At 42.1% G+C, this 15,699-nt stretch overlaps 2 protein-coding genes across 2 annotated transcripts; both read right to left on the bottom strand.

The window, feature by feature from the left end:
• Window positions 1-81: 81 nt before the first annotated feature.
• LOC134196912 (uncharacterized) lies at window positions 82-3,142 on the bottom strand. The gene is made up of 3 exons (XM_062666133.1): window positions 2,758-3,142; window positions 1,457-1,669; window positions 82-653 (listed from the first exon to the last, which is right to left on the bottom strand). The coding sequence occupies exons 1-3, from the start codon at window positions 3,062-3,064 to the stop codon at window positions 259-261; spliced, it is 915 nt and encodes a 304-aa protein (XP_062522117.1). The 5' UTR covers window positions 3,065-3,142; the 3' UTR covers window positions 82-258.
• A 71-nt stretch (window positions 3,143-3,213) lies between these two features.
• Window positions 3,214-15,346, bottom strand: LOC134196909 (unconventional myosin-XVI-like). Its single transcript, XM_062666127.1, has 31 exons — window positions 15,052-15,346; window positions 14,893-14,963; window positions 14,685-14,828; window positions 14,515-14,617; window positions 13,965-14,089; window positions 13,763-13,891; window positions 13,623-13,698; window positions 13,389-13,551; window positions 10,824-10,968; window positions 10,654-10,764; window positions 10,529-10,594; window positions 10,240-10,467; window positions 10,075-10,189; window positions 9,723-9,870; window positions 9,546-9,654; window positions 9,366-9,486; window positions 9,113-9,184; window positions 8,913-9,048; window positions 8,705-8,852; window positions 8,560-8,640; window positions 7,196-7,442; window positions 6,904-7,133; window positions 6,513-6,568; window positions 6,194-6,446; window positions 6,048-6,144; window positions 5,419-5,991; window positions 5,011-5,352; window positions 4,167-4,949; window positions 3,999-4,103; window positions 3,621-3,937; window positions 3,214-3,548 (listed from the first exon to the last, which is right to left on the bottom strand). The coding sequence occupies exons 1-31, from the start codon at window positions 15,281-15,283 to the stop codon at window positions 3,324-3,326; spliced, it is 5,751 nt and encodes a 1,916-aa protein (XP_062522111.1). The 5' UTR covers window positions 15,284-15,346; the 3' UTR covers window positions 3,214-3,323.
• Window positions 15,347-15,699: the final 353 nt, after the last annotated feature.

The raw sequence follows: 15,699 nt of genomic DNA, 5'->3' as shown, positions 1-15,699 counted from the left end.
TAGATTCTGTTCATGTATCTTACCAACCATACATCTCTACAGAGAAACTATTAGCCATGGGCTAACAGTCTCATAGAAAAATGAAACAATCTAAAGCTTGCCATTATTCCAGTGATGCTCATACAAATAGTAAACATGTCCTACCACAATATAAACAAACCGTACCTACTAACTGAAACAAACATGTACACATGTCATTTCTATCTCATCTACTACCTCGTAGTTCATTGCATAATGATAACTGCTAGTCACCCAATCTTAGAACTTGAATACCATGTCTTTTGTGTAGCCCAAATCCTTCAACAGACCTTCCACTTCTCCTTGCTCCCTGGGACTAACTTTGTCTCCTGAAATTGCCTTCATCATTGGAGGTGGACCACATACCATGATTACAATGTCAGAACCAGGAGATGGCAAATACTTATTAATGATGTTGGCTGTTACATAGCCAGTACTGCCTTGCCACTTGGCTGGTGGCTTTTCTAGTACATAGTGGACACTGAAGTTTTTATGTTGTTCAGCTAGTTGGTCGAGTTGGTCACGAAGGAGAATATCGTCTTCGGTAACATTGGCAAATACTAGGGTTAGCAGCATGTTTGATGATTCAGCACGAAGTAGGAGTTCTCTTACCACCTGCAGCATGGGTGTGAGACCTAGAAACAATTACTACTATAGAACACTATGCCACGGTTCCTCTAACAAGCATCATCATAGTCGAATACAATAGTCATACTGCTGTGCTTGGCACCACACACAACAATTGAAGAATCCGTTAGACAGAAAATTTGAAACTCAAAGTGTGACTACATTCCACAAAATTGCGTGAACGTTTCAACTTCGGGATGGCTGCATTCTTAGCTATGAAACTATAGATGAATGTTCTCGATACAATAGGGCATGCTTGTACGAGAGGAATTTGTAATCTAACTTCTCCCTGCGAAACAAGTCATCGATTTCGGTCGCAACCTATAGCTACGTGAGGGGAAACGGAAATTTAACATACTGTAGAACGAAGTAATCAACATAAATCACTGTATATTGTCTTATTTCGGTTATCTTTATGTGGTCGCGAAGTTTGAACGCGTTCTTAATTCTTATGGAGATGATAGATTCAAAGTTCACGCTATTGGACGACAGTTGATACGGCCAATGGCTATAATTTGGTCAGTTTAGTAAGTACCCGTATGTGAAGCGTATTACTTATCGCTCAGATCTGGTCACCAGCTATAGCCATAAAATAAAGCAACAGATGAACCACTCTAGTTACAGCATTGGACGTACAGTTATGGTAGTTTAAACATATTGTTCCTCTCCTTTTTCCCAGGTCCGGCAAAAATAAATTTTCCATGCATGTGTACATTGTACATGTAATATGAATTAATTAATGAGACCTTTTTATGTATGAATATGACAAACAAAAGACAAACAGCAGCATACTGCATACAAGATCACTTGCCTGTTCCTCCAGCAATCATTCCAATGTGTTTCTTCATATTTGGTGCCACATCAATTTTCTTGAATGGTCCCTGGAACTCGAGCTTGTCACCAGGTGTCAATGATGCAATGTGCTTACTCATGACACCCTGTGGGTATGTCTTGACAAGCAAGTCAAAAAACCCACGTTGATCAATCAGTGTGATTGGTGTGTAAGGGCGAACAACATATTTTTCTAAAAGTGAGCACACGTGAATCTTCACACACACACACACACACACACACACACACACACACACACACACACACACACACACACACACACACACACACACACACACACACACACTCATATGCACGCATGCACGCACCACACACACACAGCAAAATGGAAAAGCTGCCATTTAATGGTCACGTCCCCAGGCAAATGGCTGGGTTCCTGTGAGAGCTATAAGCCACACCATGCCTATCTCTAAGACATGGGCCAGATATATAATCGCAGAAGCACCGGATGTGACACCAACTTATGGTGTAAGCACCTGAAATATCCCACTCAAACCTCAGCACATGATGACATATCAAAGTCAGAAGCCTTTCCCACCTGAGTCAAGACAGTAGGTCGACCTACTCATGTATAACATTATACACCAAAATGAAGGCAATAGTCAAAGAATTTTTTGCTCAAAGAAGTTATGCCATCACTAGACCTCAATAATAATGGCTGGTGCCATTGTGGCCCCAAAGTGGTCTCAGGTGATACTTGATTAATACTAATAGTGATCTATCAGCAAATTGACCAAGTCCAAAACTTGAAAAATCGGCTAAGTTGATATTACCGCATCCAATGAATAAGATTCCCATGTCAGGCCTGCATGGAGCCTAGGCAACAAAGATCAAACGGCAGATCAAAGTCTCCCAACCGTCAACCGTCTGGTTGGGCAAAATCAAAGTGAGGAGGTGCAGCAATCCTAAAGGCTACCATCATCTCTCTCTCTCTCTCTCGCTCATGATCACATACACTCAAAACTACCTCACTCACAAACTCACTCCTGACACCATGTGGTGTACTCTACTGTATTATATGTCTATTCTACATCCACTATGGGTACATTCGCGGATGCAACAATTGGCACCATCACCATGACCATGAACATCCCTGGCTACCCGACCACCCATAGTACATGTACATGTGAATTTCAATTAACCTCGGTAGCCAGACCAATCATGCAAGCAATAACACCAATATGCAATCATGCAAGCACCAACAGCAGAAAGGTAGACTCAAGACACACTACTAGTAGTAGCACATATACATATACTGACCGTTCTCTCCTATTGGAGCTCTCACCACCAGACAACTGGCTACTGTCAGTCCCAACACATCGTCTGGGTTAGGCAGTTCGAAGCGGTACCGAGCTGTGTTGTGGCTGATACGCTGTACTTCACTCAACTTAAACCATCGAAACTCCTTGGGATGGAGAGCTCCGCTTGCCGCCTGCTCGGCCGACACAAACGAGCGACGCTTCATCCACATTACAGACACAGATGTGATACCGACACCAGCAGTAGCAATAACTGCCTTAAAAGACGTTAAACTGCGAAAAGAATGAACAAGCGATTTCAGTGCCATTCTGCACTAGGAGAGTCGTTTCCCAGACAAGTTGTTCCTAGTTACTATCAATGACATATTGAATAACGAACTTAGTGAAGCGCGATACCATGTCAAAATATATTTAATTATAATAAATGCAATCATCACATACAACGTCAGAAAGACCGTTCATTATAACAAGCAATTTCAATAATAATTCCACAACTCCATCTATGCCAATATACCTATATCCACTTCTTATTGAAATAAATTTAGAAACAGCTTGTACTTAATTAAACTACAATTTCCCCTGCTTCTTTAGTACTAACTGTCGTTTCCACTCGGGCATGTTTGCTAGCTTGGTATCGGCTTCTTGCTGCTGACGCTCTTTTTCTTTCTGTGGAGCTAGAGCAGCAGTTGCTTTTTTCTCCTTCTCCTCAAGAATTCTACGCTTCCAGGATGGAACCCCTTCCCATTTTGCATCATCGGTTGTCTCATCTTGCTGTTGAAGCTCTTCCTGTATCTAAGAGTTAACAGTCACAAATTGCATTGCTGACGACAGTAACAATATTAAAACAGTCAATTTAAAGTATGCCTTAGCTGCTTGCTTCCTTCTTTGTAACATCTGTTGTTTCCAAATAGGAACGCTACTTCCTTCCACTTCCACGTTCTTCTCATTGGGAATATTACTTCCTTTCGAAGTTTTGTGACTGATAACCGGCAAGGCCTTCAAAGCTGCATTAGTGTGAGAGTTTGGTGCTTTGCGAACTACTAGAGCAGGTATATATGAACCACTATCTTGTGAATCTACTCCACTTGCAGGCGGAGGTGGAAGGTCTATAGCAGGCTTCACAGACAAATGAGTTTCTTTCGGGCCTTCAGAATGTTCTGCTGTTTGAACTGGTGAATCACCTGGTAATAAGTAATGCCACAATACTGTTGCAGAAACTAATAAACACAACAGGTAGCTTACATCGATACATGCTCTTTCGAAGCTTAGGCGACGCTTTCAACTTTACTCCTGCAGACAACTCAGCAACAAGATCATGAGACCCGGCTGCAGGTGAGCCATTAGTCCCTTTACATACAACCAGCATAACTAACTATTAGAACAATAAATACCGACCCACACTATTCTGACCTCCAGATGCTACTCCCTTCAGCTTAACATTGCCAAGAGCAGCAAGAAGACCAAGAGGCGGCTGGTGGGGAGATTTGCTGGATTGTAACAATGGTGGTGGTGGTGGTGGTGGTGGTGGAGCGGAAGCACCACCAGAAGCAGTCCTTACAGGCAGCACACCAGGAAAACCAGGTGGCAATGGTGGCGGTGGTGGAGGAGCCCCAGCAGCAGGCACAGGCAGAACAATTGAATTAGGCAATGGCGGTGGAGGAGGAATATTTAATGATGATATAGCTAAGACAGCAACAGCTGCCTTATTGACAGGAGGTCCTTTATACCCAAACAATGGAGGCAGTGGCGGTGGCGGAGGAGCAGGTATGCTAGGGGTTGGTGGTAACACACCACTCTTGACGTCATCGAGTTCTGCGTAATCGTCAGGTTCCAATGCCCAGGCAGGAAGGTTGCCAGAATTTCCAGACTGTTTACCTGGCAAAGGAGGTGGGGGTGGAGGCCGAGGAACACCGTCTGTGTTCTCTAGTTCTATATACACTCCTTGGCTACCTGATAAGGCTTTTAACACGTTGTCAGGGACAAACCCCGTTTCATCATAGATGTGGTCTGAACTCGACGAAGATGCGACCAAACCAGAATGCAAAGCTGATGATGATAGAGGTGTTGTATATAAGTGGTTATCCTCGTGTGACAGTTTGCTATTACCGGGAGACAAAATTGGATTTGACTTCATATACATGTAATTGTCACCCAAAGCTCCAGGCTCCGACTTATTCGTCAAATCGAGTTCACCTACGAGAGACCACAACAGTTGCAACAACAGTACAATATCATCACATGCTTCTTTTACTACCTGGCTTGCCTACTACTGAGCTGGCATCGTCATATATCTCCTCTGTATGTCCATTACTTGGTTTGGGTACTGAAGAGCTAGCGTCATCATACACGTCCTCCATACGTCCACTCTCAGACACCTCATTCAAATTGTCTACCACTGCCTGTGATGATGATAGTAGTGGTGGTGGCGGTGGTGGTAATGGAGCAACGCCATTTAACTGTGACGTTGGCAGTGGTGGTGGTGGTGGAGGAGGTGGAGCAACAGAAGTTATTACTGATGGTGGGAGTGGAGGTGGTGAAGGAACAGCAGCACTATCCGGTATTGGTGGAGGTGGTGGTGGCAAAGCGGGTGTTTGACCTTCAAAAACACACGTATATTACATGTTTTCAGCAAAATATCTTGTCGATCAAACAGTACTAGTACCTAACGTAGTCTCTGTGACTGGTGGTGGAGGTGGTGGAAACACCATCGATTTGTCAGCAAGCTTTGTGTCATTGAGAGGTGGTGGAGGTGGCATGGGCATGTTCTCATCAATAAGAGACTCCTCTTGTAACTTATCATCTTGGTTTGAGTGTTTGATTGCATTTTCTTGTCCCTGTTCCTCGATAAGCCTTTCTCGCTTCTCTTGTTTTCTGCATTCCAGTTCCTCTTGTTCCTGTCTTCCTTGCTCTTCTCGTTCTCTGCATTCTTGTTCCTCTCGTTCCCGTCTTTCTTGCTCCTCTCGTTCTCTGCGTTCCTGTTCCTCTCGTTCTCGTCTTTCTTGCTCCTCTCGTTCTCGTCTTTCTTGCTCCTCTCGTTCTCGTCTTTCTTGCTCCTCTCGTTCTCGCTGCTCCTTCAGACGTTGCTCATCAAGTTCCTTTAGCATGTGGCATCCTTTGGAAAAAGTCTCATTGCTTGATTCTATAGCTTGAAGCATTTCTGCAACTTCAGTTCTCTGTTTCTTGCTTTCATTCAAAAGTTTATAAAATAATCGTTGTGCAATAAATCTTCGAGTCACTAATGTAGCAATAGTTATTACCACAATCACTATATATAAACTAACCAACTGCTACCTGATTGACACAGAATAAGTTTCCGGTTTCCTTCATCTGAAAGCTCAGCCAGCTTTTCACTATGATTGTACTTCAGAAATACTTTGCTTTGTCCAATCTAGAAAATGAATTAGACTCGTAATGATCATCATACTGTACACAACTACCTGCCAATTTTTTAGCCCTCCATATTCTAGAATTGCTTGACACTGTGCAGCAGTCGAAAGCAAACTTTTGCTGGACATTACAATGTGTTGGAGAGCAACATATCGGGAAAGAAACTCTTCAAATGGCAAACGAGTTGGGTAGCCCTGCTTTCGTATCCGTGTAGTTTCCAACAAGCCTGTGTACCGAAGCTGAGCAAGCACATGATCAACAGTGAATGCATCAGATGCCTTGCGAGAGTTTGGCTTGATGCACCTGGTTCAGTCACATTCACCATGATAAAAACACGTGCTGATACATAATAAATGCTTTCTCACTGACCTGATAAAGTGACAAGAGCAGGAAGTCATCTTATCCATAAGTTCATTCAAAGAATTCTTCAAAGCCAAACAGAACATATATTTAGCTAAAGCCAATGTGTGCATGCGTGGATGTGTGTGTGTGTGTGTGTGTGTGTGTGTGTGTGTGTGTGTGTGTCTGTGTGTGTGTGTGTGTGTGTGTGTGTGTGTGTGTGTGTGTGTGTGTGTACGGTGTGTGTGTGTGTGTGTGTGTGTGTGTGTGTGTGTGTGTGTGGTGTGTGTGTGTGTGTGTGTGTGTGTGTGTATGTGTGTGTGTGTGTGTGTGTGTGTGTGTGTGTGTGTGTGTGTGTGTGTGTGTGTGTGTGTGTGTGTGTGTGTGTGTGTGTGTGTGTGTATTATTCAATTCTGCATACTCTAAAGTGAGAAGCTAAAGTTGTTGGAGCCCTCAAACTGCCTGTGTTGTATGATGGTTGTTTCTGCACTTTCTTCTTCTGGTTTTCACCAATTCGTTTTTTGAAGAAAGAGAAAGGAGAAGGGGACCGGGAAGACTTTCTTGACTGACGCTGTTTGGCACTTGGCATCAATGATCCCGTCCTGGTCATTCGTGCTTGAAACATCTCACGAAGCACTAACGACCCACTTGCTAATGAAAACGAAACCATACCTCAGTCATGAGTAGCAAATGCAACATAATAAAAAACTTACTCTTCATTGTCAAGGCAACTCCACCAGCCAGTGTGTCTCGATTTTTGTCAAGGAAACCAGTGAGATCGTACTGTACCCGACCAGCATAGTGAATGATGCTAAAGGATGCTCCACCATCTCGAGGACAAAGATATATGTTGCGAGCATTCTTTGCATGAGTCTTATGCAGTTTGGTGCCAAGAGTCTGGTCTGTTGCCCGAGGGAAACGACTCTCTTCATCAAGCTGAGCCAGTACACCAGTGTGTTTCTAATGTATTAGAACGCCAAACATAATTAAAATGCAATGATAATGCACACTTCAACAGTAGTAGTGTACATCAGTGCTTATACTTATAAAAACTATCACTGTTGGCAACTATGAAATAGCGAACAACTTAGGCACTCTTAAGAGCACTGAATGACCCTTATGTGTCTGAACCCCTACTAATTGTGCAAACCACGTCTGCTGAGTTTGACTTCCTAAGACACAATTTGTTTTATGCTCATAAAGAAATCTGTTTTGGCCCTCACATGCACGCAAGCACACACACACACACACACACACACACACACACACACACACACACACACACACACGGCTAATGGCTAATGGATAAGGAGCTGCCGTTACGATAATGCCCCCAGCCACATGGCTGGGTTCCTGTGCACTAAGCAGGAGCTATGAGCCGTGCTAAGCAATCTCCTGGAGCCTGGCCAGGTGCTTGCAAGAGCACCAACTGCTACGCCAAATGTGGTGTAGGCATCCGAAGTCCCACCCGGACACCAGTGACTGATGGACTTTGTCGCAGTCGGAGGCCTTTGCCACCCCAGTCAATGACCAAGTACTCATTTATACTTCTGAGTCGAGAGAGGCAATTGTGTGTAAGTTTCTTGCCCAAGGAAATTATGCCATAGCTCACCATCATTGTGACCTGAAACTGCAACCCTGCAAGGTCTCGGATGTAATCACTCCATAAGATGACCCTCTAACCAACTGAGTTATCACACCACACACACACACACACACACACACACACACACACACACACACACACACACACAACAACAACAACACACACACAACACACACACACACACACACACACACACACACACACACACACACACACACACACACACATTTGGATAAAACAAGCAGATCATACTTAACTAAATGAGCTCAAACATGCGAAAAGTTTAAGTCCCCCTGACCACTTTCCAATTGCCACAACAGGCTATGGCTGTAAATCTTTACTGTAAGCAACATTAATTAATTAATTAACCAAGCCTTAGACTCACCATGACAGCTAGCGTATTGGTGAGAAGTCTAATCTTTCAAATAAGCTGTTACTTCAAATACAATTAATTGATTAACATAAACAAACCTCTAGTAGCAAATCCAAAACTGGTTTATTGGATGTAAAATCCACGTTGACTAAACTGACTCCTTCTCTCTGACATTCATCCTGGCACGCACAACAAACTATATCAATTCCACATATTGCAAGGCTTCATCGCATTAATACTTACTCTCTCCATAGCAAAGACCGAATTATTAAAAAAGAATTGAAGTTGCTCATTTGCCAAGTTGATGCACAACTGCTCAAAACTGTTGTGCTCAAAATTCTCAAAACCAAATATGTCCAAAATACCGATTTCAAGAATGTTCACTTTGGAGCTAAAGAACAAATTCAGAAGTCCTCACGTCATGTACGAAAAACGAGCAACACTAACATACCACTCCTCTGGCTCCTGGAGTAAGTGATTTATGCTGTTTACAATCCACGCAAACAATTTGCCATAAACAGCTTTAGCCAGTGCATCACGACAGTCTGCTGCTCGAACAACATTTAAATTACGAATTATCTGTTCTCCTAACAAACAATCAATAACCCTTGGTAATGAAGTAGCATGGTAGTAGAACAACACACACTGTACCTCGAGTAACTGTAGCCTCGCTGATCAGAGACTTGCTTAACTCATCTACATTGACACTCAGTAACTGTGCCACTGGCAAACAAAAACTCATTAGAAATTCTTGTAATTCATCAAAGATCTATACGGTGACAGTCAGCATACACTAGAGTTACCAAAAATGTGTCATGATTCAGAAAGTGTCTATCTTTGTATATAACAAGTTCTGTTGGACAGCTAGCATATTTTAAGTTTGGTTCATGAATTGGCAACTAACCTGTTGCAATGACATCGGGATTTTCAATCTCAGCATTGTCACCTGTTTTATCCCCTGACACAAATGACAAATTGGCAATATGCAAAACAGCAGACAGCAGCGTCAAGACGTTCTGTTCATCCTGTCATATTGAGAAAACCATTCTGAAACATTTTTAGAAAACGAAAGAAATAGACATACCTCTGCAGTAAAACCAATGGCGTGAAGTGAAGTCCTCACTTCATCCAGTTTGTCCCATGATTCCTCTTTGTTCAGAAAGTCCAATGATGTACCACTCATAGACAAACATCTATACATACAACGTATTACACGTTAAGTCACACTGAATCCAGAGCGTTACAACATGTAAAATCTTACCGGTAAGATGAAGCGGCCTGCAAAGAATACTGCTGCTTCTCATCCGGTGGTAGTCCACCCAGCATGTAGTAAAAGATGTGAAAATTGCGTTCTCCTTTAACTTGGTAAACAACTCGAGATTTCTCCAACATGTATTCTCTCAATTTTGCTGTCAAGGAAATAACACTTAGTTTCCACACATCACTGACTGCTCCAAAAACAATCCAGATTATAATTGTACTGTATCATAAAATTAAAAGTTAATGAATGATTAAAAAGTCAAGTTCTGGTATGTGGTGTGGTATGCCATATAGTGATACATGTAGCATGCAATCTGCAATATATATCCTTAAATATGTAACCATGTACTCACCTCCAAGTACAACACCACTTTTACTAAAATGCAACTCAAGGTACTTTCCAAACCGACTGCTGTTGTCGTTCATTTCTGTAGCAGCATTACCGAACGCTTCCAGCAGTGGCCCCATCTACACATGCGTAATGATGATACTATCACAAGACTCCAGCAGAAACAAACCTGTCTAATTTTCCTGTTCAATCCTGTCTCCTCACTTTCTGCTCTTGACAACAGATGCTGAAGAAGGAACTTGCTTGACTCCGTCTTTCCAGCGCCACTCTCTCCACTGATCACACAACACTGTGACCGTCCTTCAGCCAACATAGACCGAAATGATTTTTCAGCCACAGCAAACACATGAGGAGCAATAGATGATGTCATCTTCATCTTGGAATACATGAAGCTAGTCTGTGATCACAAGAGAGCAAGATAACAAAATACATACATCTACGATTTTCAAATACCTTACCCCTGCTGTGTAGTAAGGCAAAGGCTTAAATGGGTTGATGGCAACAAGAATATCTCCAAGGTAGGTCTACAAATAATAAATCAATAACCTACTAACTGTTATCTTAGTAGAAGACAACAGATTACATAGATTTGATCCTGGCCATATCGGCTTTCTAGTTCATGTAGCAGAATGTCCTGGTTTAGCTCTGCCAGAGTTGCTAAGTCGTCATTGGGGGCAGCTGGCATTATATTAATCTATAACAAACCATACTATCAGTGGATTGCTTCTCATATTGTATAACATGCAATCATACAGTCATGTCTTCTGGTTTGAGATGATCCATTGCATCATACGAAGCCAACTCCCTATCTTGGACTTCAATAATTTCTAGAGTCTCGCTGCTTAAGAGAGTTTGGAATTCAAACAATTCTTCTTGCTTAGAGAGTGAACGCCGTCTCCTATTGACACAAGTGCAAATAACTAAACTGCTGATTATTTCCAAATTATCATATATATTTTTAGCATTTCAATTTCTGAACATTCAACATCTCCTTGAACAAACAAATCACACCCACAGTTACATGGAGCAGTCAGAACTTCCATATTAATGTCTAGATACCACTTACACTAAATGAGAGACAATTGCATCTAATTTCCTTGCAAAAACACCAAACTGCTTATCCAACCCTTAGGAACAACTATCAGAAATACAACAATTAATATAATACTGTCAGCATAAGAAGACTTGTCAATGAGATTTGATGGAGAGCCAAAAGTATTCAAGTTGTGTCAGGTTCTGGTTGCAGGATGAAGGAAACTACTTCACTCCAACTGGTTACTATCCAATAGATTTGATGGCTATATTACATTGTCAGGTCACAGATGTTAAAATGGATCAGGTAAGTGTAATGAGATGTTAATTAAAGTAAGTCATTGCCACACACTTACCCAACACTCACTGCTATGTCACATCAATCAATTAATCTAATTAATGTTGCTCCCTCTGTCATGGTTTGTTATTACATGCCCTATGCTATGAGCATACACTTAGGTTAGTTATTAGGGTTTCTAACAGTCAATGGTACTAAATATATTAATATCTGCGTCTTCAGGGATTCACTAGAACTCTGCTTGGGTCAGATAGTTGTACCTTGAAAACCCCTACATACATACAGAAAAGCTTTAGCAACCTAATGTATACAATAAGCTTTGCACACTAATGTCCTATAGATTCAGCACTAGAAGTCTTCATATAGCTTTCAAGAGCAATATGTAACAGTACATTTAAATAGTACAAATGACTTCTTATGTACCAGTTATCACCAATTAGTAAGTTTGCTATCAATAAATGAATCCATGGTGACCTACAAAATATTATCTCTAGCTTTATGTAGTTGCTAGAAACAAAGCAACACAAAAGCAAAATCAATATTTGTATTTGTTCATGTCAGCAAGAGATAAGTGTAGAAAAGAGGGTACTACTAAGTTGCCTCTGATTAAGTTAATGGTTAGATACAAGTGTCAAAACGTAGCTTGTTGGTGTCTACACTGTTTGCTGCAGTGGGTACAGTAGTCATGATCATATGTAAAACTAGTTTGAGGTTACCCATGGATTGGCTTGTTCGTTATCTAGCATTTAATTAACAAACATAGCTACAGGCTTGTGAGAACCCACTTCCACCCTCTTGATGGTTATTTCAAGCCCCCAAGTAGATTGATTAAGTTTGCATTACATAAATTTTACACATATGACCAGAGACCCACTTCCCCTCCCTGCCTAGCCTCCAACACACAAAAGAGGAACCGAGCCACTTGTTTTCTACACACCACATCAATACATCTGCACTATGTGCACCTACAGAATGCAAAAAGCCCTCACTGGTACTATACATACTTGGGACTTAGAACACACATTTTATATGCACATCATAATTAACGTCAAGTGCTAATGTTTAGTTAGCAAAGTTTGATGTTCAAACCAGAAAAACTCCATTGTCATTATTATGAAAGACACTGCATAATTTAAATACTTCCCAGATTGTTACATTTACATACAACATTGATGTATAGTTTCTACTTACATTGTAAGACCCATCACTATTATGGAATCCTAAAACTACATCATGCAGTATTATAAATTAATTAAACTAGCACTGCTACTTAATTAACTCAACAGCTATAGCAACATTACGTTTACTCAACCAGCTACAAATGAACTAATTGATACTCTATAACCTAAAAGTAATTTATAATCATCTGCTCCAGCCTATACAGTAAACAATACAAGTGTCGCCCGCCTCATAAATTGTATGTATGTCCATAGTAAGCAGACTAAAAATAAACAGACAAAGATAGACAGACAGACAGACAGACAGACAGACAGACAGTTATCGCAAGGTAGAGGGTGTGCTGAGAAGTGGCAAATAAGAAGTGTTATCTGTAATAATAGAGAAGAAACGTGGACCAATACGGTCCATATATCATATATGTTTTTTTTCAAGTGTAGTTTATGCAGAGAACAAAACTTTCAAATATTTTACTTTAGACGTGGCTGTACTAGCTCCTCTAGCCTGTAATAGTTTCGATGTTTGAAATTATACTACCATTGACAGACAGACAGACAGAGACAGACAGACAGACAGACAGACACACACACAGACAAACAGCTGTATCTGGAGTCACTACTTTCTTTAATTAAATGTTGCTTTTAGTTCACAAATACTAATAGTTGGACACGCAACAGACAGACAGATACACAACAGACACATAAACTGATACACTAAGAAACAAATAACAAACAGAGACCACACACCATAGATTACCCTATAGATAACATAATTCTTATACATGTATTCATCAGTTCCTCCAGATTACTTACAGGTTTCTGCTATTGCTTCTCACTCTGTCAGTATCATCATAAACATAGGCATCCTCCTCACCAACTACTCCTGGAGAAGGAGGTGGAGGAAGGTCTTCTGTTTGAGGCGTCATAGCTTCGGACTCCTTCAACATTTCCTGAATGACGTCTGAACCCGCCAGATCTAGTCAAGGCAAGAGCAACCCACACTGAGACAACAGCACATGTACATATACCTCCCGCAACTCAACCTACCCAAGGGTGTCTCGTCATTATCATTCTTGGCATGGGGATACGCTCCGCGCTTCAACAGCATTCTGACAATCCTCGCCTATTTGTCATTTGCTCCATTAGTATGTCTGCGCAAGTCTGAGCAGATGAGTGTGAAATATTACCTGATCCCATTTGGCCGCCAAATGCAGAGGCGTGCAGCCGGCGTCATCTGCAGCATTCAATTTGATGTTTCTCTGCCTTAGCAACAACTGTGTCACCGTCCTGTAGCCATTGGCCGACGCAATGTGCAGCTAGAACCCAAGGAAGAAACAGATGCTGTACATGCCGGCACTCATTAACGGCTGATCGAAGCTATCAACTTACAGCTGTTGCTCCGTGTTCGTCCGCTGCGTTCACGTCGCCTCCTTCGTCGATCTTCGCACTGACGTCGGTCAGCATCATCTTTGCGACGGCCATACGAAGATGCTTCATGGTTGACCGATCGATTCCTACAATAAGGATCGAAATCGACACGCAATGTCACACACCGCCGTGCATTGTGCATTACAATGTCGGATGTTACTGGGGCTTGCAACTTTGTATGCCTGTGTCAATACCTTGACGTAGGCCTCAACGGGGCGCGGAGAGTAGGAATGGCATTATGATCACAGATCGCTTGAGTACGATTTTGTAGGTCGGGGAGATACAGAGCGTGTAAACAAACATTGATCCCAAAATATTAGATTACGTTGAGCCCGCTGGATCGCACTCCGACCGCAAACGTCGTTTAGATAATTACTTACGAGGTTTAATTATCAGAGTACTGTACGACCAATTCGGACTGTCCTACGCTGTGATATTTGGTTAATTAATTATAAAGACAGCAATTAAAACGGACAGATATAGAAACACTACTCAGTAGACAGTCTCTTACCTCTTTGTATCATGTAGTCGAGTAGTATTTCTTTGCAGTTGCCTTCAGCGTGGTCGCAAGCGAAATTTCCGTCGACGTCCAGTAGAGACGGATCGGCATTGTTCTATATATATTCAAGAAACACAGCATACTGGATATGATGTTAGTTAGATGTGACTGTGATAGCATACCGAAATGAACAGCTGACACATTTCGATGCAGTTGTGCGACGCAGCAATGTGCAATGGAGTCCACCAGTCTCCGTCTCGGGCGTCGACACGCGCTCCGCCGGCGATCAACGCTCGGGCGGCGGCTGGACAATCGTGAGTCGCACTCTAGCGCGGACGGATCCATACAAATCGCCATAGAGATACGCAAATTGAGGTCAGAAGTCCTTACCAAGTGCAACAGCGTCGTGCCATTCCCAATCGGCGAGTTCGGATCACTACCCTCTTTCAGAAGGCGAGACACTAAATTTTAGAAACAAAAAGACAACGATTAGGGGTGGGAATAGAATCTAAAACAAACATTCCGTGTAGACACGCCATCACGTCACACCTTCGTCCTCGTCGAAGTTGCTCACAGCATCTTGAAGAAGGTAAGTCGTGTTGAAGTGAACCGTTTTCCTGCCTCGTTTGATGTCGGGCTTCGTCGAACCGGCCGAATTATCATCATTTATTGACTTTTCTCTTTCATGGTATCGTCTGATCTGATCCTGTCTCATGCGTTTCACCAACTTTTGCCTCTGCTCGGCTGGCAGGGATTCTAGAAGCGCTTGATCGATCTCCATCCCGACTTGTATGACAGGTCACTTGACACTGTTCGTAGCACTTGACACTATTCGCTGCTCTGTAGCCGCACCCACGTCAGGTTACCGTTTTCGTCTAATGTTGTGGGATGCGAGCCCCGCCTTGTTCCTGTTTGGCGATCGTTTGGGAAAGTGACGTTGCTATATTTCGAATCAACAAGGGCGTTTTTCGTTGTTTGGTAGCCACTGTTTAGTATACATTCGCTGTCTAGATTGGATTGCATGGCTTAATTTGGTGTGGACAAACGTACACCTTACAACCATTTAGTCTACATTCTCTCGACACGTGTACACCTCATGCAATGCTAAATTCACTGTTTTGTGGCTATTTTGAGTGGACAATAAACAATTAATGTATAGATGCGTGTGCTCAACATCTAGGATTCATCTTACCAAAG

The sequence above is a fragment of the Corticium candelabrum genome, chromosome 21 (genome assembly GCF_963422355.1).
Source record: "Corticium candelabrum chromosome 21, ooCorCand1.1, whole genome shotgun sequence".
Lineage (NCBI taxonomy): Eukaryota > Metazoa > Porifera > Homoscleromorpha > Homosclerophorida > Plakinidae > Corticium > Corticium candelabrum.
The sequence above is the reverse complement of the archived record's forward strand: the minus strand, read 5'-3'. Positions and strand labels throughout refer to the sequence as shown.